This window comes from Sander lucioperca, chromosome 16, assembly GCF_008315115.2.
Source record: "Sander lucioperca isolate FBNREF2018 chromosome 16, SLUC_FBN_1.2, whole genome shotgun sequence".
NCBI classification, from domain to species: Eukaryota; Metazoa; Chordata; class Actinopteri; order Perciformes; family Percidae; genus Sander; species Sander lucioperca.
Window position 1 is genome coordinate 11507447 of NC_050188.1, and position 22489 is coordinate 11529935.

Here is a 22489-nt window from a genome sequence, read left to right on the forward strand (position 1 = left end):
TAATGATCAACAGTGTGGATTAGGAAGGGCTAAGTATGGAAAGGAAGGGATCACTTTACAATTAAAGCTGCAAGCAGTTATTGACGAGCCTCGCGCCTCCCTGTGTGACAGGATATGTGACTGGATGCCGGTCGACACAGCTGTGCATTGGTGTATCCTGTATACAATTTAGACTTTTCTTTCTATACCAGGGGTCTCCAACTTTTCTTAATCTAAGGCCTACTTTAAAAAAACAAAAGTAATATAATATATATAACTTTATATATATATATATATATATATATATATAACTTTTTTTTAATCTTTAAGGTCTTTAGATTGTACTGATTTATTTTCTAGTTGATCGACTTTAATCTCTAGGAGGAGTTCGTTTAAAGTACAGCACCTTGAACTGGTGAAAAATGCACAGTAAATTCAAAATGGGTTTAGGATATACCTCAAAGAGCTTTTTTTTACATCTAGAAATGGTACATACGCCTACCAATTTTCCTTCATCTACGTCAAATTTGAAGTTGGGGGCTTTAAATTAGGAGGCACTATTGAGCATTTTGCCAAATCGATGCGTAAGACCCATAAAATATCAACACTTTCACTAGTTCTGAACTGTGCAGACTTTGGTGATTTTTCAAGCACCTTAAGCCCCTCAAAAATGTGATTTATTGCCTGTAATAATTATAATTACTTACATTTTAGCCGGGTCTTCGGTATAAAGGTAAAAATCATATACTTAAGTAATTTTTACCCATGCTGGATCATGAATTCCTGTTGCATTAGTTAAAAACAACTAATTGAATAACTTCTTTCATACTCTACTTTTTGAAAATATTCAATACAGCCGATAAAGATTTTCTACTTTGACCCACTTTTCCAAATATTCCTACAACTTTACCTCCTTCTTTGTCAATCACTGCTCATGCACACGCATTCATTCTCCCTTGTGGGGGGAGGGGCTTAGGAGACCGTTTTGGGCTTTGGCAGAAAGGGGGGGAGGGACTGAGAAGTTGTTGATGTTCAAATTCTTTGGCTAAGTCCTGGATCTTCACAATCCTACCTACAGCACCTTTAAGACAGCAACCCAGTTTAGCATTTCAGCTTTTCAGCAGTAAAACGCATTTTCTAGTTCAGGTACATTTTGGGGTCAAATTAACTGGGTTTCATTTACATGAAAGTTTATAACAGACTCCGTAAAGGCAGAAAGGACAATTTTTTCATAGAAATATGAAGCTTTTTTTCTCAATTTCAGTACATTGTGCTCCAATTGTTCAATTGGAAGATTGCTAGAAGATTTTGGTTTTGGTACAGTTGCGTAAATATTTGCATCAGCCTCATATGTCTGTGGGAATAGGAACTGCTGGTTTGTTCACAATCAGTTCATATATCAATTATTGTATGAATTAACTGTAAACTAACATTCCTTAATTGATGTTCCAATTAGTGGGAACTTATCACATAAAGTCAGTGACTTGATCATTTCCTAATTGTGAGCAACAGGAATTCATCATACATCTTGAATTAATTAATTTAACTGTCAGGATTCTTGCATTAGTATTTGACTTAACATAAAATGTTTCCGGATTTCACAGAAACGTTTGTTCACATATGGCTGTTTTACAACTTATTGATGAGATTACATCAGCCTTGGATCACAATGATTTTTTTCTGGATTTATCAAAAGCTTTCCATTTAGTTAATGAAATTTTACTCGCCAAACTAAGTTCTGTTGGCTTTTAATGTTAAGTACTTCAATGGGTACTTAAAAAATAGCAAATCAATCAAAAGTGCTCTTTTCGTAAAGGAAACGTCTTGAGTGGGGTCCCACAGGGGTCAATCCTTGGCCCTCTTCTTTTTCTGATAAACTACCTAGCCTCCGTCTCCCAAACTGTGTTGACAAACCCTAATTGGTTGGGTCCATTCAGTGTTTCCAGTGTTACTGCTTTTCTTCTTTTTGCACAGGAGATACCTTAGTGATACATGTATATAGTACTTCAGCTTTTATGCCTCTCCTTGTATTTAATCTGTGCTTTTACATTTATATGAAGACATAAAACTGACTTGTGTCATAATGAAAATGTTAGCAGTCACTCTTTCTTTTTTTTTATTAATGGAAGACAATGTATGTGTTGTAAGAACCAGGTTTAGTTCTATTATTTTGAAAGGTCATTTACGGTAATTAGAGCACCTGGTGGGAGCGGAGGAAGCAAAGTAATACCTGTTCACTTGTTTGGTTTGATGAAGGAGAGAGGGGGTGACGAGGGAAGTCTTATTTTTGCTGAACGCTGTTTTCATGCTGGTTTTACGTTTTTCTAATGCTGTTTATGACTTTTGGACTCCATTTTGTATGCAAGTAATACAATTATGGGATGTATTGGCTGTAGAACCTTGTTTGTGTTAATGCAAATAAATATACAAAAGCAGTTGGATCCGTGATCATTACCAGCAAGCTCGTCTGGCAAGTTAGTTAATCCCCTACTCAGCCTCTCGGTGGCCAAAAAAGTGATTTTCAGATTGTCGCCTATATGTGTAGTTTGAAGTGTTTGAAGTGATAATGAACATAACCCACTATTAGAGATTGAATAAGATTGCTGTTTATTTTTCACACAATAATTAATAATAATAATTTGGAAGTAAAGTATACTATGCTGTTCTGTACAGATTCATAAAAAAATCCATACAGGAGAGAAAGCTTTCATTTGGTCAATGTGCGGTAAAGATTTTGTAAAAAAGGGAGGGATCTGAAAAGCCACATGACAGATTTGATTTTGATTTCATTAGGATCCCCATTAGCTGATGCAGAACATCAGCTACTCTTCCTGGGGTCCACACAGAACATAAAACTACATTTTCAGACAAAACAAACAAAACTACAAAAAAATAAAACATTTTCAGACATAACAGTCATAGAATATAAAAAATAAGAGCAGTATAGCTAGTATTCTTTTCCTTGCAGATATACATTTTCCTTTCCATGTATGCTGATAATAATATATGATATCACATTAAATACATAAACACAGCATAGTAAAAATTAAATCTTACAACATCTTTGTTTACATATCAATATTCCTATACATAAACTAAGTACAAAAATATAGTTACAGTCTTAGGGCACTTAGATGATCCTTTACTTGTTTTTTAAAACTTGATATATTAGGCGCTTTGGCAATCTCTGCTGGAAGTGAGTTCCAAGCAACCATCCCTCGATACAATACTGTACGTTGCATTGATTGTGTTCAGGCTCTAGGAACTTTAAAAAGACCTCTAGTGGCATGTCTAGTGGAGTATTTATGTGTGTTAGAACTAAATGTAAGTTGACTATACAAACAATTAGGAATTTTTAATTCATTCATGCTTCTGACAAAAGCCAGGAGTGATGCTGAAAGTCTCTCCGCAACTTTCAACCATGAGTGTTTAACATGCATGTTGTTTACATTAGACCTAAGTGGACATTGAAGGGCAAGACGAGCTGCTCTGTTCTGAACCAGCTGCAGTTTTCCTAGATCTTTCTTTGCAGCACTTGACCATATCATTGGGCAATAGTCAAGATGTGATACAACTAGTTTGCAGAACTTGTTTGGTTAGGTGTGGTGTTAAAAAAGCCAAGCATCTTTTTATAACAGAAATATTCCTCCCCATCTTTGCAACAAGATAATCTATATGTCTTGTCCACAACAGTTTACAATCTAAGAAAACACCAAGAAGCTTTGTTTCCTCTACTTGTTCAACAGCTACATTATTCAACATCAAATTCAGCTGAGGCCTAGAGCTCAAGGAATGATTTGTACCAAATACAATGCTCTTAGTCTTTGACATATTTAGGAATAGTCTATTGTTAATAACCCATTCTAGTGCTATCTGCAACTCTTTCTTGAGTGTTGCAGTTATTTCATTAATAGTGCACACATGTATATTGTTGTATCATCTGCATACATAGACACATTAGCTTTTTTTAAAGGCAAGTGGAAGATCGTTAATAAAAGTTGAAAATAATAAAGGGCCTAGCGAACTTCCTTGTGGAATTCCACACTAAATGTTGTGTCAGAAAAGCTTCCATTAAAGAAAACTCTTTGTGTTCTGTAGGATACATAATTTTCTATCCATGATAAAGCAGATGGTGCAAAACCATAACATACAAGTTTTTCCAATAATAATTTGTGATCAATAACATCAAAGGCAGCACTGAAGTCTAACAGTACTGCTCCCACAATATTCCTCTGATCAATTTCCTTTAACCGATCATCCGTCATTTGTGTAAGTGCAGTGCATGTTGAGTGACCTACCCTATAAGCGTGCTGATACTTGCTTGTCAAATTGTTAACAGAAAAATAGCTCTGTATCTGGTCAAATACAATTTTTTTCCAATAGTTTGCTAAGAACAGGCAACAAACTAATAGGTCGGCTGTTAGTGCCAGTGAAGGCAGCCCTAGCTAGCTTGGGCAAAGGAATAACTTTAGCTTCTTTCCAAATTTGAGGAAAAACATTACTTACAAGGCTTAAATTGAAAATGTGACATATAGGAGTGGCAATTTGGTCAGCAACCATCCTCAGTAGCTTTCCATCCAAGTTGTCAATACCAGGTGGTTTTCATTATTGATGGACAACAATATTTTTCCACCTGTTCCATACTCACTTTGCACAATTCAAAAATACAGTTCTTGTCTTTCATTATTTGGTCTGTTATACATGAACATGATGGATTACAACTTGTTGTTGGCATTTCCTGCCTTAGTTTACACACTTGTACACAATGATCATTAAAATAATTAGCAATTTCAAAGGGTTTAGTAATGAAAGACCCATCTGACTCAATAAAAGATGGAGTTGAGTTACTCTTTCGGCCCATGATATCATTTAAGGTACTCCAGAGTTTTTTTCCATCATACTTTACATTATTTATTTTACTTTCATAATACAATTTCTTCTTCTTTTTGTTCATTTTAGTCACATAGTTCCGTATTTTACAATATGTTTGCCAATCAGATGTACATCCAGACCTTTTTGCCACTCATTTGGCCTCATCTCTATCAACCATGCATTTTTTCAATTCCTCATCAATCCAAAGGGCACTAACCGTTCTAATGGTCATTTTCTTCACACACGTGTGCTTATCAATAACTGGAAGCAGCAATTTCATGAATACTTCAACTGCAGCATCTGGGTCTGTCATCTTACTCACATCAGACCAACAAATATTTTTAACATCATCCACATACAACTCACAGCAGAATTGTTTGTATGATCTCTTAAACACTACTTTAGGCCCTGCCTTTGGAACTTGACTTTCCTGGATATTGCTACTAGATTATGATCGCTAAATCCTATGGGAACCGATACAGTTTTTGAGCACAATTCTACAACATTAGTGTAAATGTGATCAATGCATGTGGATGATATAGTTCTTGTACTGTTCTTGAATACCCTGGTAGGTTGATTAATGAGCTGAACCAGATTACAGGCACTAGTTACAGTTAGAAGTCTTTTTTTTAGTGGACAGCTTGACGAAAGTAGATTAATGTTCATGTCTCCCAGGAGATAAATCTCATTATTCAAATCACATACTCTTTCAATAATTCCACACAAATTATCTAAATACTGACTATTAGAACTTGGTGGCCTATAACAACATCCCACCAGCAAAGGTTTTAAATGAGGCAGGTGAACCTGCAGCCACAACATTTCAACTGCATTTGACATTAAGTCCTCTCTGAGCTTAACAGGAATGTGACTCTGAATATATATTGCTACTCCTCCCCCATAGGTATCCCAGTCTCTTCTATAGATGTTATATCCATGTATTTCCACTACAGCATCATCAAATGAGTCGTCTAAGTGGGTCTCAGAAATGGCCAGAATATGAATGTTGTCTGATTTTAGCAAATTGTCAATGTCCTGAATCTTATTTCTAAGGCTACATATATTGAGATGGGCTATTTTTAGCCCTTTCCTGGGAAGTTATAAGATATCGACATTACATAGAGAAGAACTCACAAAACAAAAAGCAACGCTATTTATAATTCAGTCACATTTGGTATATGGTGTATGCTTGTGTGTGTGTGTGTGCATGCAGTGCAAAGTTAAGAACCCATAGGCTTGGCTCTTTCCAATCTGTCAGCCTTTTGTGAGGGAGGATGTACAATGAGTCTGTCATAGCGGATGTATGCAATGTTCCCTTTACCTCTTTCAGCTTTCATGGCAGGGATCAGATCTTTTCGCTTCTGGCGTACAGCCTCCGTGTAGTCCTCATTTAGGAAGATGTTAGTTCCTTTCAGTTTATGTCCTCTATTCAGAATGCCATCTTGTCCTTAAATCGTAAGAATTTCACCGCTATTGCCCTGGGTTTGTCACCTGAATTGGTTCCCATCCTGTGGGCTCGTTCCACCTCTATCCTCTTTTCATCCATCTGTAACTTTACAGTCCACACAGGAAAGAAACGATTGAGCTGCAGTGTTTTTGACAAAAGATTAGTTGGTCATCAGTCCTCACAGGTTCATCAAAGTCAAACTGAGGACTGTGGAGGACCAGAACCAGCCAGGAACTCACATTCAACATTTTTACAACCAGAGACTGAAGACCAGACTGGAGACTCTTCCAGGGTTTAGTCATAGAATTTGTGAAGTCCTTGAAAAGTTTTGTAAAAATCTTCGTAAAAAATATTTTGTTGTGTTTAATGAAATTAATTGTTATGTAGATAACCTTCCACGTGAAGTATAATGACGACACATTTATTTTGGTTAGCTGTTGACGTAACGTAGCTCTATGTGCCGATGCGTGACCGCGTTATGTTTGCCATCATGTACGTTTCTTAATTTTTCTTCCTGCGTTCTGTCTCTTAACACAAAGCATTGCCTGTCCACTGTGCGTTGGCATGTTTTGTCTCAGCGGAGGACGCTTATATAAAACTTTGCAACGGTGAATTATTGTTCTGTTTTCTTTGTTGTTGTAGGTGGATGAGTTCATGTCTGAGGGGCATCTGTACAGTACCCTCCCATCTCCGAATAATAGGGCTCCCCCAAAAGCCCTGGTGTAATTCAGACACTGCCTACATACTTTTGTTGCAGCATTGTTTTCAGACTCGTATCCAGAAATGAGTTTATGATCAAATGCATTAAGATTATGCATTAAGGTTCTGTTTTATGCTTGAAAGCCAGTGCCAGACTGATACAAGTGCTTTAAAGTTGTTTTTTTTCACAAAGGACAGTGGCTGCCTGTAGTTTGAAGTATTTTAAGTGATTATGAACATAACCAACTATTAGAAATTGAAAAAGGTTGCTGTTTAGGAGAATGTTTCAGGTAAGAAATGTTATCATAATACAATACACATGATCCAACTTTACACTGCATACTAAGCATACAATTTTCCAAATAGTCTTACTTATATCTATTGCTGTTTTTCTCAAGACATCAGTCAAAATGATTTGGTGTTGTTGGTCTGTTTCTTAATTGTTATGGTTTTCATCAGCTAATTTAGTCACTTTGGAAAAGGACCAGCTACAGACCTGATGCAACCAACTGAGCAACAACTACAGCCAGTTGCAGAAGAGCTATAACAACCTGAGCAACAGTTTCTGCCAGGAGACAAAATAATAGACACAGGGGAACATTACAGGTGAGAAATGTTAAAGACACAAGTCTTATAAGTCTTATATAAACTTAGCACAAAAAGTAAGGAAATATGTGTTTGGTAGATTATTTCTCTGTGGTAACAATGCTTTTTGGCAATACATTTTATACCGTTGGAAAGCCTGTTTAGTTCCCTTTCTAATGGTGCCCCATTTGTAAGGAACATGCATTTGTGGGATGAGCAGCAGCGCTGAGTATGTGGGTTGCGCCCATGAAAAATTTGCCAAATCTTCTCTGCCAATGCCAAACAGCTTATTCTGCCATTGACTGGTTTGGTGTTTGGTGGATTGGATGATTGAAGTTTGAAGAAACACGACACACTGGCAATTGAACAATGTATTCATTTCACAAACAGGAGCCTCAGTAGCGTGAGGAAGAACCATACACAGCCACAACAGCCTGACACCTCCTCCTCATGCTGGTCACCAGCCTGGTCACACACTGCTGTGGGATGGCATCCCATTCTTCAACCAGCAGTCCTGACCTCAACCCCATTGAACACTTGTGGGATCAGCTTGGGCGTGCTGTTCGTGCCAGAGTGACCAACACAACCACGTTGGCAACAAATGCTGATTGAAGAATGGGATGCCATCCCCCAGCAGTGTGTGACCAGGCTGGTGACCAGCATGAGGAGGAGGTGCCAGGCTGTTGTGGCTGTGTATGGTTCTTCCACACGCTACTGAGGCTCCTGTTTGTGCAATGAACAAATTATTAAATTGCCAATATGTCTTGTTTCTTCAAACTTCAATCATCCAATCCACCAAACACCAAACGAGTCAACGGCAGATTAACCTGTTTGGCATTGGCAGAGAAGATTTGGTAAATTTTTCATGGGTGCAACCCACATACTCAGCTCTGCTGCTCATCCCACAAATACATGTTCCTTACAAATGGGACACCATTTGAAAGGGAACTAAACAGGCTTTCCAACAGTATTTATTGCCAAAAAGCATTGTTACCACAGAGAAATAATCTACCAAACACAAAGTTCCTTACTTTTTGTGTTAAGTTTATTTGTCATTAAATGATTTAAAATATTTCACAAAAACACAGAATGGAGGAGATTTCAGTGCAGTTGTTACTACAAATCTACTGAGATGAAAACCTGGACAGAGAGCAGGAGAGACTGTCAGAACAGACGACCATTTTGTATAAAAATGGGATAAATTTGGGATTCTGCAGAGGCAGGTATATGTAGACCAGTAAGGGGGAAATCCCACACATCCCATACGGAAAATCGCACCCTATGTACTGCCGTACATTCAGATGAATGGCGCCAGTACCCTGTGGTCAACGTTTACACGCCGACTGGATGACTCATGTTAGCCAGTTGAAAATCAGCGACTTTCCCTCTTTAGCGTTTAGCTTAGCATTGTAACCATACACAACACTGGCTTGGATGCATCAACCTCCCCAGCTCCACCCTTTCTAAATATGGTCACTTCTGGCTCCAAAACGCCAAGATGGCGACAGCCAAAATGCAAACTCTTGGCTTCTAAACGGCAGTCTACATAACAATGGGTCACACTGTAGTGTTTCTTTGTACCATTGGGACATTTGGTCTGATGGTGGCAGTAATGGAAACATCAGGGAGTCACCACAATCATTTTTATGGAATTGGGCCCTACAGTAGTGGAAGTCTGTTATTGTTAAAACATGGATTGGCAGACTGATGGTCCAATATATTGTTCCAAAGCAGGATATCCATATTAATTCATCAAATTTTAACTTCATTAAACATTCAAATGTTTCAGTTTAGGCAACAGAAAGAACTGTGAAAGCAGCATTTCCTGTTGTGTCCAAACTGTTGAACTGCTGTGTGGCTAGGTGTGAATAAATGCTATTTATACATTAGTTAAGAAGTTAAAAAAACACCAGACTAGAGTTACAAGTTACGTGTGTGTGTGTGTGTGTGTGTGTGTGTGTGTGTGTGTGTGTGTGTGTGTGTGAGTGAGAGTGTTTGTGTGTGTGTCTGTGTGTATGTGTTTGTGGTGTGTGTGTGTGTGTGTGTGTTTGAGTGTGTGTGTGTGTTTGTGTGTCTGTGTGGTGTGTGTGTGTGTGTGTGTGTGTGTGTGTGTGTGTGTGTGTGTGTGTGTGTGTGTGAGTGTTTGTGTGTGTGTGTGTGTGTGTGTTTGAGTGTGTGTGTGTGTGTGTCTGTGTGGTGTGTGTGTGTGTGTGTGTGTGTGTGTGTTATGCGTGTGTGTAGGTGTTGCATCAGCTGTTACTTCATTTATCTTACTTCCTTTTTTTGTTCTTTACTGGCAAAGAAACACTTGCAGCATCAGTAGAGTATGTTACATTATTGAATATATATCTACCAAAGTTTTACAGTAGCGAAGTGACTGATCTACACAGCGCAGTAACCAGTAAGGGAAGTGAAGTACAGCTACGGTTTAATTGTCTCAAGATGTCAGCAGATATTTATGCCAAACCAGATGTGTCAAAGAAGGTGAGATACAACAGAAATGTGCAGGAAGACAAAGAAGAATGGGAGGAGAGGGAGGTGGAAATATACGAGGCTGTAGACGCTATCGGGGATGATCACACTGATAATCAGCCACACGGAGGAGGTAAGTAAGAAGTTATGACAAGTCAATATCATGAATAATCATGCTGATCTGTTAGTGTGTGGGTGTCCCTTTAAATCATGTTTGACTGATGTGTAAACTCTACGTTTGCTCTCAGTTTAGTTTCTTACTCTCAGCTTTCAAAGCCCAATGTGTTTGGTTTTGGTAACATTTAAGTGATACGTGTCATTTCTGAGATGTGAGGAAGTATTAACTCCGGTAAAGACATGAAACCACATAACAGGAAGAAGGGAAGTGCAGTGTGACAACGTATTTTGAATATCATTAGCAATGCAGAGCCAAATGAAGGAAGAGAGAGAGAGACTGAAGAGAAAGAGGAAACAAAGTCACTGTACCGCAACCCTTTGTTGTGAGGCAGTTGTGCCATTCAATGGCCCATTACAACTCAAACTTTCAGATGACTTCACATTTGTTTTACTTTATTATAATTATTTACATAAGAGTGGTTCACTGACTACATTTACATGCACTTAGTTGTTAGGCCCGACTGATATCAGAGTCTTTGATAAGGTTTAAAAGGAGCTGTGTTTCCTCTTTTCTTTTGGCCGGGCATCTCTAGGGCAGCCCTGCAAACTGTCGTCTGATTGGTTTGTGTACAGTAACTATAGCAACTCACAGAGCTGACCTTAAACCGTAAACAGACAAGAGGCCGTAAACTGTCACAAACTGCAATAAAAACTCAGATTGAGATGCAGATTCTGAATGCGCTGTATACATTTCCAAAGAATGCCTCTAAAACCCGAATAATACCAGAATATCCCACGTCTACATCGGAAAAATTGTACTTTCGGAAAAAGTCCTTATTGGGAATATCCAAACACAATATACTGTTTACATGACCTGCATCAAATTAGGAATATTTTCATCCATCCATCCATCCATCTTCTTCCGCTTATCCGGTAGCGGGTCGCGGGGGTAGCAGCTCCAGCAGGGGACCCCAAACTTCCCTTTCCCGAGCCACATTAACCAGCTCCGACTGGGGGATCCCGAGGCGTTCCCAGGCCAGGTTGGAGATATAATCCCTCCACCTAGTCCTGGGTCTTCCCCGAGGCCTCCTCCCAGCTGGACGTGCCTGGAAAACCTCCCTAGGGAGGCGCCCAGGGGGCATCCTTACCAGATGCCCGAACCACCTCAACTGGCTCCTTTCGACGCGAAGGAGCAGCGGCTCTACTCCGAGCTCCTCACGGATGACTGAGCTTCTCACCCTATCTCTAAGGGAGACGCCAGCCACCCTCCTGAGGAAACCCATTTCGGCCGCTTGTACCCTGGATCTCGTTCTTTCGGTCATGACCCATCCTTCATGACCATAGGTGAGGGTAGGAACGAAAACTGACCGGTAGATTGAGAGCTTTGCCTTCTGGCTCAGCTCTCTTTTCGTCACAACGGTGCGATAAATTGAGTGTAATACCGCACCCGCTGCGCCGATTCTCCGACCAATCTCCCGCTCCATTGTTCCCTCACTCGCGAACAAGACTCCAAGGTACTTGAACTCCTTCACTTGGGGTAAAGACTCATTCCCTACCTGGAGAAGGCACTCCATCGGTTTCCTGCTGAGAACCATGGCCTCAGATTTAGAGGTGCTGATCCTCATCCCAGCCGCTTCACACTTGGCTGCGAACCGATCCAGTGAGTGCTGAAGGTCACAGGCCGATGATGCCATCAGGACCGCATCATCTGCAAAAAGCAGCGATGAGATCCCCAGCTCACCAAACTGCAACCCCTCTCCACCCCGACTACGCCTCGATATCCTGTCCATAAATACTACAAACAGGATTGGTGACAAAGCGCAGCCCTGGCGGAGGCCAACTCTCACCTGAAACGAGTCCGACTTACTGCCGAGAACCTGGACACAGCTCTCGCTTTGGTCGTACAGAGATTGGATGGCCCTGAGAAGGGACCCCCTCACCCCATACTCCCGCAGCACCTCCCACAGTGTCTCCCGGGGGACCCGGTCATACGCCTTCTCCAGATCCACAAAGCACATGTAGACCGGTTGGGCATACTCCCAGGCTCCCTCCAGGATCCTTGCGAGAGTAAAGATCTGGTCCGTTGTTCCACGACCAGGACGGAATCCGCATTGTTCCTCTTCAACCTGAGGTTCGACTATCGACCGAACCCTCCTTTCCAGCACCTTGGAGTAGACTTTACCGGGGAGGCTGAGAAGTGTGATACCCCTGTAATTGGCACACACCCTCTGGTCCCCCTTTTTGAAAAGGGGAACCACCACCCCGGTCTGCCACTCCTTAGGCACCGTCCCCGACTTCCACGCAATGTTGAAGAGGCGTGTCAACCAAGACAACCCCTCCACACCCAGAGCTTTAAGCATTTCTGGACGGATCTCATCAATCCCTGGGGCTTTGCCACTGTGGAGTTGTTTAACTACCTCAGCAACTTCCACCAGGGAAATTGACGACAATCCCCCATCATCCTCCAGCTCTGCCTCTACCATAGAGGGCGTATTAGTCGGATTTAGGAGTTCCTCAAAGTGCTCCTTCCACCGCCCTATTACCTCCTCAGTTGAGGTCAGCAGCGTCCCATCCTTACTGTACACAGCTTGGATGGTTCCCCGCTTCCCCCTCCTGAGGTGGCGAACGGTTTTCCAGAAGCACCTTGGTGCCGACCGAAAGTCCTTCTCCATGTCTCACCCGCTGCTTTGCCTCTTTCACGGCAGAGGCTGCAGCCCTTCGGGCCCTTCGGTACCTTGCAACTGCCTCCGGAGTCCCCTGGGATAACATATCCCAGAAAGACTCCTTCTTCAGTCGGACGGCTTCCCTGACCACCGGTGTCCACCACGGTGTTCGTGGGTTGCCGCCCCTTGAGGCACCTAAGACCCTAAGACCACAGCTCCCCGCCGCAGCTTCAGCAATGGAAACTTTGAACATTGTCCACTCGGGTTCAATGCCCCCAGCCTCCACAGGGATGCACGAAAAGCTCCGCCGGAGGTGTGAGTTGAAAGTCTGTCGGACAGAGGCCTCCTCCAGACGTTCCCAGTTCACCCGCACTACCCGTTTGGGTTTACCAGGTCTGTCCAGAGTCTTCCCCCACCCTCTGACCCAACTCACCACCAGATGGTGATCAGTTGACAGCTCTGCCCCTCTCTTCACCCGAGTGTCCAAAACATACGGCCTCAGATCAGATGAAACGATTATAAAATCGATCATTGACCTTTGGCCTAGGGTGCTCTGGTACCAAGTACACTTATGAGCATCCCTATGTTCAAACATGGTGTTCGTTATAGACAATCCATGACTAGCACAGAAGTCCAACAACAAACAACCACTCTGGTTTAGATCAGGGAGGCCGTTCCTCCCAATCACGCCTCTCCATGTGTCTCCATCATTGCCCACGTGCGCGTTGAAGTCCCCCAGCAGAACTATGGAGTCCCCTACTGGAGCCCCATACAGGACTCCATTCAAGGTCTCCAAGAAGGCCGAATACTCCGAGCTCTTGTTTGGTGCATACGCACAAACAACAGTCAGAGTTTTCCCCCCCACAACCCGCAGGCGTAGGGAGGCGACCCTCTCGTCCACCGGGGTAAACTCCAACGTAGCGGCGCTCAGCCGGGGGCTTGTGAGTATCCCCACACCCGCCCGGCGCCTCACACCCTGGGCAACTCCGGAGAAGAAAAGAGTCCAACCCCTATCCAGGAGTATGGTTCCAGAACCGAGACTGTGCGTAGAGGTAAGCCCCACCAGATCCAACTGGTAGCGCTCCACCTCCCGCACAAGTTCCGGTTCCTTCCCCCACAGAGAGGTGACGTTCCACGTCCCCAGAGCCAGTGTCTGCTGCCCGGGTCTGGTCCGTCGAGGCCCCTGACCTTCACTGCCACCCATGTGGCAGCGCACCCGACCCCAGCGGTTCCTCCCACAGGTGGTGGGCCCATGGGTTGGAGAGAGAGGTGCCACGTAGCTTTTTCGGGCTGTGCCCGGCCGGGCTCCGTGGCAAACCCGGCCACCAGGCGCTCGCTGACGGGCCCTCCATCTGGGCCTGGCTCCAGACGGGGGCCCCGGGCTTCCTCCGGGCAGGGTCACATCATCTCTACCTCGTTTTTTCATAGGGTTTTTGAACCATTCTTTGTCTGGCCCCTCACCTGAGACCACTTTGCCTTGGGAGACCCTACCAGGAGCACAAAGCTCCAGACAACACAGCCCTCAGGTTCATAGGGACACACAAACCTCTCCACCACGATAAGGTGATGGTTCCCGGAGAAGGAATATTTTCATATTTGGAATAATAGTGGAATATAAGTGTTCCTGTAAACATTCTCGATGATTTGTTTAAAGGCGCTTTCACACCTATAGTTTGGTGACTCAGTGTGTTTCGGGGAGTTGCTGCATTATTTTTCATTTGTCTCGGTTTGCGTTCACACCGCACTCTGTCAAACATTGGAAACAAATGTCACACGGTGGAAACTGCCGCTGGTCTGTTGGACAGAATATCTGAAACTCGCCGACACTTCTGCTCTCAGAAATAATGGAGCTACACCTCATTTCTAACGGCTTAGGTTTCTGGTTCTGCTTTAGTGTTTCTAATATTTTAGAAGAAGGTGACAATGTGAGCAGCTGACAGACAGCGAGTGAACGAGAGAGAAAGAGAGAAAGATGATGATGTGTTGTCACACATCAGAATAAGTTATGGATCTGAAAGTAATCATTACTACCTTATTACCTTAAATCATATATAAGTCTGTAAATTGTGTGGAAGATTGAAATGGAGAGTAGTAAATGTTTCGGATCGCGTTCTTACAAGTGAGTTCATCAACTGAGCTCTAGAGCACTCAGATGCAAACCAAGACCCACATTTTCCGAGTTCGGTTGTTTGGTCCACACCAAAGTTAGAATGAGTTTTGACACCGCTCCAAACCAACCTGAATACCAGACAAAATGCTCCAGGGTTTGGTTAAAACGGACCAAATTGCTCAGATTTGAAAGCAACCTAAAATGTGACTTAACACGCTCAACCACAGATCAAAGCAATAAAGCTACTGGGTTAAGGTGATTGTAACAGGGGAATGACAGGAACTATGATAACAAAGACTCATGTTGTTTTTCTATTAATGAACCTGCTCTCTGTGTGCTTTGCCACTTTAGGACCGCACACTGAGAGGCATCCTCCAGCCGTCCAATGGAGGCCTTTCAGGACTGCAGCACTCTGTCTAGCAGTGCTCTGCTTTCTGATGATAACTGGAATCATCATCCTTTCTGCATACTGTAAGATAAAATACACCTCACTACTACTGAGCACCAAATACTGAACCAGTAAACAATAGTGTACTACAATCAGCTTCAGGCTTTGAAGGATAGGTTCAGGTTTTTACTGACATACCATATGCATGCTAAAATACTTATTGGTCGCTGACTTCATTCCTACTGTCCATGTCGCCTGTAAAGTGATCCATTTCTAATACGGTTCCAATGTAAGAAACAGAAGGACAACATCCACAGTCTTCATTCTGTTCAGCTGAAGCTTTAGCAACACAACATTTGACTATCGGACGTTTCCTTCTACCACAACTCAGCAAGGAAATACTGTCAGCAGAAACAAAAAGAGGGCAAATTGTACTAAAGACATGTTCAGTTTGGGAAAGTCAGACTAATGAGGCCTCATAAAAGCTTTGGCTGAATTAAAAATTAATTTGTGCACATAACAAAGTGTGGTTTTTATGTCCCAACATTTTTGTCTTTAATTTGAAGCAGAATTATTTGGTGTTGTTGGTCGGTTTCTTTGTTATGGTTGTTACCAGATAATCTAGTCACTTTGGAGAAAGACCAGCTGCAGACCAGATATGAAATGCTGCAGACCAGATACGATATGCTGCAGACCACATACAACCAACTGAGCAGCAACTACAGCCAGATCCAGAGGAAAGTTTCTGGTAAGAAAGGTTTCAAATCACCATAACACACAAGATCCAACTTCACACTGTATATTAAGCATAAATAATCTCAAACTGTCTTACTTTCATCTATTGCTGTTTATCTCAAGACATATCCTTTGAAAACAGTCAGTTACAGGATGAAGTAAAACAGCTGAAGTGCAGAATTAAAGAAGAGAAAGTTTAAAAACAGTAAACACCTGTATTATACACATTTACATCATAGAACTTGATTGTGTATTTACCGTTGATTATAACTGTTTCATGCTGTTAAACTGTTTTGCTGATGATGTGAATATTTTTGTTATGGAAATTGATTTATTTGAAACAGGGACAATGCACAAATAAACAATAAACTTGTAATACAAGAGAATATGTCTTGAGCCAGGTTATAGCAACAATTGCTAATTTCCACCTGTGGTCCCTGGGCAGGTATGACACTTGTAAAAATAACAATTTTAAAAAGAAATTTTAACAGGACTATAGATGACGTGGTGTCCATAGTAGTAACATAGTAGTAACATAGTCCATAGTAAAAACAAGCAATGTAGCAAAAACAGGGACACCAGCAGCCCACTCACTCTCTCTCTCCCCTCCCCAGCACACACACTCAAACTGAAGCAGCAGCTTAGGCACATTAGAGTACAATCCAACTCTAGACACTCATTCATACAAGGATACACATACACAGACACACACACACTCACATATACAGTATCTTATAGATGTGTGCAAACTTGCTTACTCAACAACCAACTCTTTGTTAGGCATGAGAAAGTGTGGGAATTTGTACATAAGATATATTACGTGGGAAGGGCATTCCACTGCCTCATGGCCACACATGAGAAAGAGGAACTCCCAAATTGGGTTTTACGTTGTGGGATGCTACACTCCCCCCTTGTAACGCTTCGAGTTGTTTGCGCTGTCATTTCGGAGCAGAGTGTTACAAACTTTTTCAGAGGGGGAGCAGTAGCACTGTATATGATTGTATGTAGTAAAGACACATTTGAGTGTTTTATTTAATTATCAAAACTAAGTAGATCATATTTGACAAGTATATGACAGTGATGACAATGACGTGTTTTTTTGTCATGGATCTTGAGGCAGTTTTTATACAAAGATTCTAAGGGTTTTACATGCCTGATATCAAGATGTAATGCAGTATAGAAGGTGGGGGGTGATGGTTGCATTTAAGTATGTACTAGATGCTTCAGTGGTGAGAGAGTTTCTTATAAATCTAAAATTTACTAAAGTAAATTTCAGTTTGTTGCACAAGTGTTAGAGACGGCCACTTACAAATGAGATGTAAAACCTGAGTGAAACTTTAAAGTATTTGGGTCAAAGGCGTGGCATGTCAATTATGGTGTCCAAAGCATATTCATAATGCAAAAGATAAATATTAATTTTAAAAAACTACATTATATTACTCAACTCTCCCCTCTTTACTCACTTTAATAGGTATTTATTGCAAAAAAATAAAATTCAAAGAGCTATTGAGCTCAGAAGTACCAAACTGTCCCTCCTGGGTAACGTCCGGGCTTAAAATCTAAGTATAAAACTGTGACAAAAATGTCAAAAATAATAATAAGAGCATTAATTATCTACTTTGGCATAATTGTGTCGATGTTTGCAGTGATACCTACAAATATAGTAACAATCCTACCCTTATTTAAAATGTTACTCAAGAAATACTTTTGTCCTTACTTTTGGATTTCCCTAATGTCCTTCCTGGGTAACAGACCTTAAAATCCATAAATTACCCATAATGCAGTTGCATAGTCATGAAATATGATATTACATCATAAAGAAGATTATGGAGGACCCCAAAACATCTGGAGAGTTTAGTAATTATCTCTTAAAAAAGTTTTTATTTTGCTTTTTCGGTCACTGGTGAACTATGTCCAAAAATCATGTGTCTTTCTGGATAACGCTAATATTTATGTATTTGATGTTTTGATATTTAAAAATGCCTATTTCATGTGAAATATGGCATTAATGTTTTAAAGGCTAAGATATATTTTAGCTGAGTATGCCATGTTTGACAGAGTTTTGGTGGGAAAATCATGTTGTTGTCCTTCTTGGATAACAGTTTGTCCTTCCTGGATAACGAAGATCTTCTGTTACCCAGGACATGTCCTCTGTTATCCAGATTGGACATGTTACTGAAAATGGTGTTTTTATTAGTATTTATCACGTTTCAAGCATTGTGTTGATAATGTTAGATTATATTAATAAAATAATATGTATTTCTTTAATCTTTTATGGCATTTTTGCATTATGTCATTCCTGGCTAACGGGATGTCATCCCGAGTAACAATGACACAGTCAAGTGTTTAAACTCAGATTTTCATGGTATATTACACAATCATGTTTTCCTCAGTTGAGTATACAATAATAACCTGATAACCTTTACTGTAAAGCATTTTAAGACTTCTTTCATCATTTTTCTGTTTTTGGCATGGAATATTGTGTGACCAAAATCAAACGATGAGCCCATTTAATTATATATACCCAAATATATCATATTAATTGTGTTTAAAAACTTAGTTTTTTTGAACAGTGTGCATTTGATTAGCTGTAACTATGGATATGCCTAAACATTTATATGCTAAAAAGGTAGACATTTAAATATTTTTTAAATCCATTCCCATTACCCAGGAAGGACATTTTTCATGGAATAAATCACATGATTCATCAAAAAAAATTAAATTGCATTTCTAAATTAAATTCCTGTTGTTGAGATGTATATAGAACACTCTAATAAAAATAGAAATTGCTTGAGTTGGCATTTTTTGACACTTTCATTTATTTTCAAATTTTAAATCCTTATTCGTCTTTGACCCATTTACAGAGTAAACATACTGACAGGGAAACATGACAGAGGCAAGAAAGATCTTTAAATAGTGAAACTACAACTCTGATCAATCTGACATTTGTTTGAGTTTAAGAGAAGTGGTGTCCTGACGGATGGAACAGATCTGGATGCAGTTGTTACTTTAAATCTAAGGAGAAGAACTATTGGACTGTAAGCAGAGATTACTGTCAGAAGAGAGGAGCACATCTGGTCGTCATAAACAACGAAGAGGAACAGGTGAGTGTGTTTGTTTCTGAGTGAGAAATATTAACTTAAGTCTTATGAGCACTATCGATGCAGTTCCTCATGTATTCTTTGTTTCTCTGCTGATTATAAATGTCTTTCTTCACTTTCCTCCATTACTAATGTGTGTTTACTGTCATGCTGTTGAGTCTGTTGTGTTTGCTGATTGTCAACGTGACAAAAACTAAAACTACAGTCTAACTGATCTTTTTTTTATTTTTTTACCTTTATTTATCCAGGTAAGTTGATTGAGAACAATTTGTCATTTGCACTGATGACCTTTCACATTCACACAGTTACACATTCATACCTGGAAGCTACCCAGTACAGCCACAGTCTGATCTGCTAGCCACTGAGCAGCTCCACTGGAGCGGTTGGGGTTAAGGGCCTTGCTCAAGGGCACCTCAGTGGTGGTAATGAGGGAGGGACTTTCCCCACCCAGATTTTAACATGCCGGTCTGGGGATTGAACCGGCGACCTCCCGGTCCCAAGCTTCCATGTTGTTTGTTTGGTTGTATTGAAACTACAGTATGGTTGGTTATTTCTGTATGAGTAGTGTTTCTGATTCATGCATCATGGGGGGATTTTTTTCTTGCAATACATTTTCTCTTTCCTTCAGATGTAGTCACAAGATGGCTTTACTACAACAGAAATGCTGAACTGTGAACAGAGAAATGATTGTTGTCTCTTGTCAACTTCTAGAAGTTTGTCACTGAGCTGAGTAAGGATGGAGAGTCCTGGATTGGTCTATGGCAGGAATGGAGAAATAGAGAATGGAAATGGGAATGGGTTGACAGATCACCGCTGACAGAAACGTGAGACATTTTATAGGTTTTTGTTTCCATCACAATTCCATCAAAGTCACTGTTGGTCACTAAAATAAGTGTTTTAACTAGAAGGATGCTGAGTTAAAGCTGTTTTTTCCAATTAGTGTTAGAGAGAGAGAGAGAGAGAGAGACGGAGGGAGGGAGAGACGGAGGGAGGGTGGGAGGGAGAGAGAGATGGAGCGAGAGAGGGAGGGAGGGAGGGAGGGAGAGACGGAGGGATGGAGGGAGGGAGAGACGGAGGGATGGAGGTGTATGGTCTGTTCTCCTGAACAGAGGTGGCGCTAATGAGGAAAGGCTACCGACTTTGCTATTTTCTACGGACTAGAAGAAGAAAAAGGTAAACAATGGCGGAACTGGCAGCAGCATTGATGTCAATGTCTGCACAACGATTTGATGACCTACTTGGTCGGATCAAGCCTTTCATTCACCATAAAATAACTCATCTTAACCCAGTAAGTTTACAAGATAGACTTGCAGTCACTCTGAGAGTCCTGGCATCCGGTTGCCCTCGAACTCGTCCATGCTTCCTGTTTCCACTTTGTCGTGCGCCAATGAAAAAAAATAGATTTTAAGTGCGCGACCTGCACTTAAAATCCTGGCGCGCCAGCGAGATCTATGTCATTTTGACGTCACATTGGCGCGCGACAGGTCGTCTGCGGCAACTGTAAAAAAGGCCATGAGAGAGAGAGAGAGAGAGAGAAAGACACCACCACACACTTCTAGCGAGTCATAAGTGATGATTGAGAGGATTACTTTTGTATGAGTCTATAAATAGTTTTTAGGGAAATGCTGAATAGTAGACCTTTTAAATAAACAGGAGCATCAGTCCCATGGATGACGTATGAAGATGAAGCTGGAGAGACGGGGAGCAGAGTCAGCTTTGAAACCGTTTTATGTAGCTAACAGAGGAGCTGCAGAGTCTCCCTGTAAACATTATAAATGTATAGTGAAGTCTTAAACCATAAAGATTTAATATTTGTTTAACTTCCACAGGCCTGAAAAGCTACTGTAGCTTAATGTGTGTGACTGATTCAAAATGTAAAGTCTATAGGACCGGCTGCTGGGCTTTTAAAAACAGACACTAGATGCAGAAAACAAAGAAAGGGCGCCATCTTGGTTAGATATCAGAAAACCTGTGATAGCTTTTTTTTGGGTGATGATTCCTGTCAGTAAAAACCTTCAATGACTGAAAACAGAGATGTGGGAGTACTGGACAAGGGTTCATTCTTTCACTGGCAGCCGTTACAGATTACATCGATCTACAAAGCTGAATCTTAAATGAGTTATTGAAATAAGTGTATTAATAACAGATAATATAAATATGTTATGTGAAATTCAACAGTTTACTTTAAATGAATACCAATCAGGAGTTTCAGCCCTGTTTAATAAAAAGACGTTTTATGTCTCTGACAGGTTCTGGGCACCAGGACTGCCTCACGATGACAGTTACAAGAACGCTGCAACATGCTGCGATCAACAAGGAAACTGGACACAAAGAAGATGTAATTATCAAACTAAGAAGTGGATCTGTGAGAAATAGATTCTCTGAACTCTGTGATTACAGAGGGGTGTGTAGTGTTGGGATCAGCTTTGTCAAATCAGACTAATTGACATTTTGCTCAGTAGTTTATTCTGTGTTGCTAAATAACCTGGATTACAGAGATATCGTCCCTCTGCCCTTCATAGTGAACAATCTGGTTAGAAGTCATGAGAACTTACTCTGTAGTCCTACAGGATTATAATAGTAAAAGTAAATAAAAACATGGAATTGCAGGTTGTCAGCTTTTAGAACATTTTACACACCACCCAAAATAAAACCCCTCCCTACCTCCATCTCTCCTCCCTAACTCAACTCTACAACCTATCAAATCAAATAATTATTAATTTCTTACACTGCAGCTGGTATTCTTGTATGTGTATCTTATTCCATTGTACCCTGTTCTTATTTTTTTTTTATCTCTTTCATGAAAGTTTTTAACTGCTCTCTAATGTTTGATGTAAAGCATTTTGAATTGCCTTGTTGCTGAAATGTGCTCTAGAAATAAAGTTGCTTTGCCCTACAACCTGCAGCCTGTCAGTCAGTCACCAGGGCATAGAGAACGCTGTTGTGCCTGTCTGTTTCAGAGGAAGTGTAACGTTAACCGCACTATGGTCGCTTTCGACCCGTTCTCACTCCCAACTCGTCAAATACTGACACTTGGTCAGATACGACGCAATAAGCATTCTTCAGCGTCGGTATGGGACGCACCGGGCAGAGCAGCTCCGCAGCGCTGTAAGATGATGTAGTATTAAGAGAGACAACGGTAGAGAGTAGTATGAAAGCCCAAAATGCCGCGTAGGGTGGGAGGTTGGGGGGATGGATGGGTCAAATATAACAGGACTTCCTACAGGAGACCGGGGTTCATGTCCCGCGTGTCACTGAAATGTACATTTTATAACCCCACCCACCATCTTTTCCTAACCCTAACTGTCCTGTCTGCCTCTG

General features: G+C 41.1%; 1 protein-coding gene across 1 annotated transcript; it reads left to right on the forward strand.

Moving 5' to 3' along the window:
• Positions 1–9959: 9959 nt before the first annotated feature.
• LOC116050039 (CD209 antigen-like protein E) lies at positions 9960–22067 on the forward strand. The gene is made up of 6 exons (XM_031300104.2): positions 9960–10187; positions 15296–15415; positions 15949–16080; positions 19029–19171; positions 19880–19992; positions 21418–22067. Exons 1-6 carry the CDS (start codon positions 10025–10027, stop codon positions 21542–21544), a joined length of 798 nt encoding a protein of 265 aa, XP_031155964.1. The 5' UTR covers positions 9960–10024; the 3' UTR covers positions 21545–22067.
• The last annotated feature ends 422 nt before the right edge of the window (positions 22068–22489 follow it).

Excerpts from the sequence above, each read along its gene's own strand:
- LOC116050039 (XM_031300104.2), top strand. The coding sequence starts at position 10,025 with ATGTCAGCAGATATTTATGCCAAACCAGATGTGTCAAAGAAGGTGAGA. Across the intron at positions 15,416-15,948 it reads CATCATCCTTTCTGCATACT|ATAATCTAGTCACTTTGGAG; the intron begins GTAAGATAAAAT and ends GGTTGTTACCAG. Across the intron at positions 19,172-19,879 it reads TAAACAACGAAGAGGAACAG|AAGTTTGTCACTGAGCTGAG; the intron begins GTGAGTGTGTTT and ends GTCAACTTCTAG.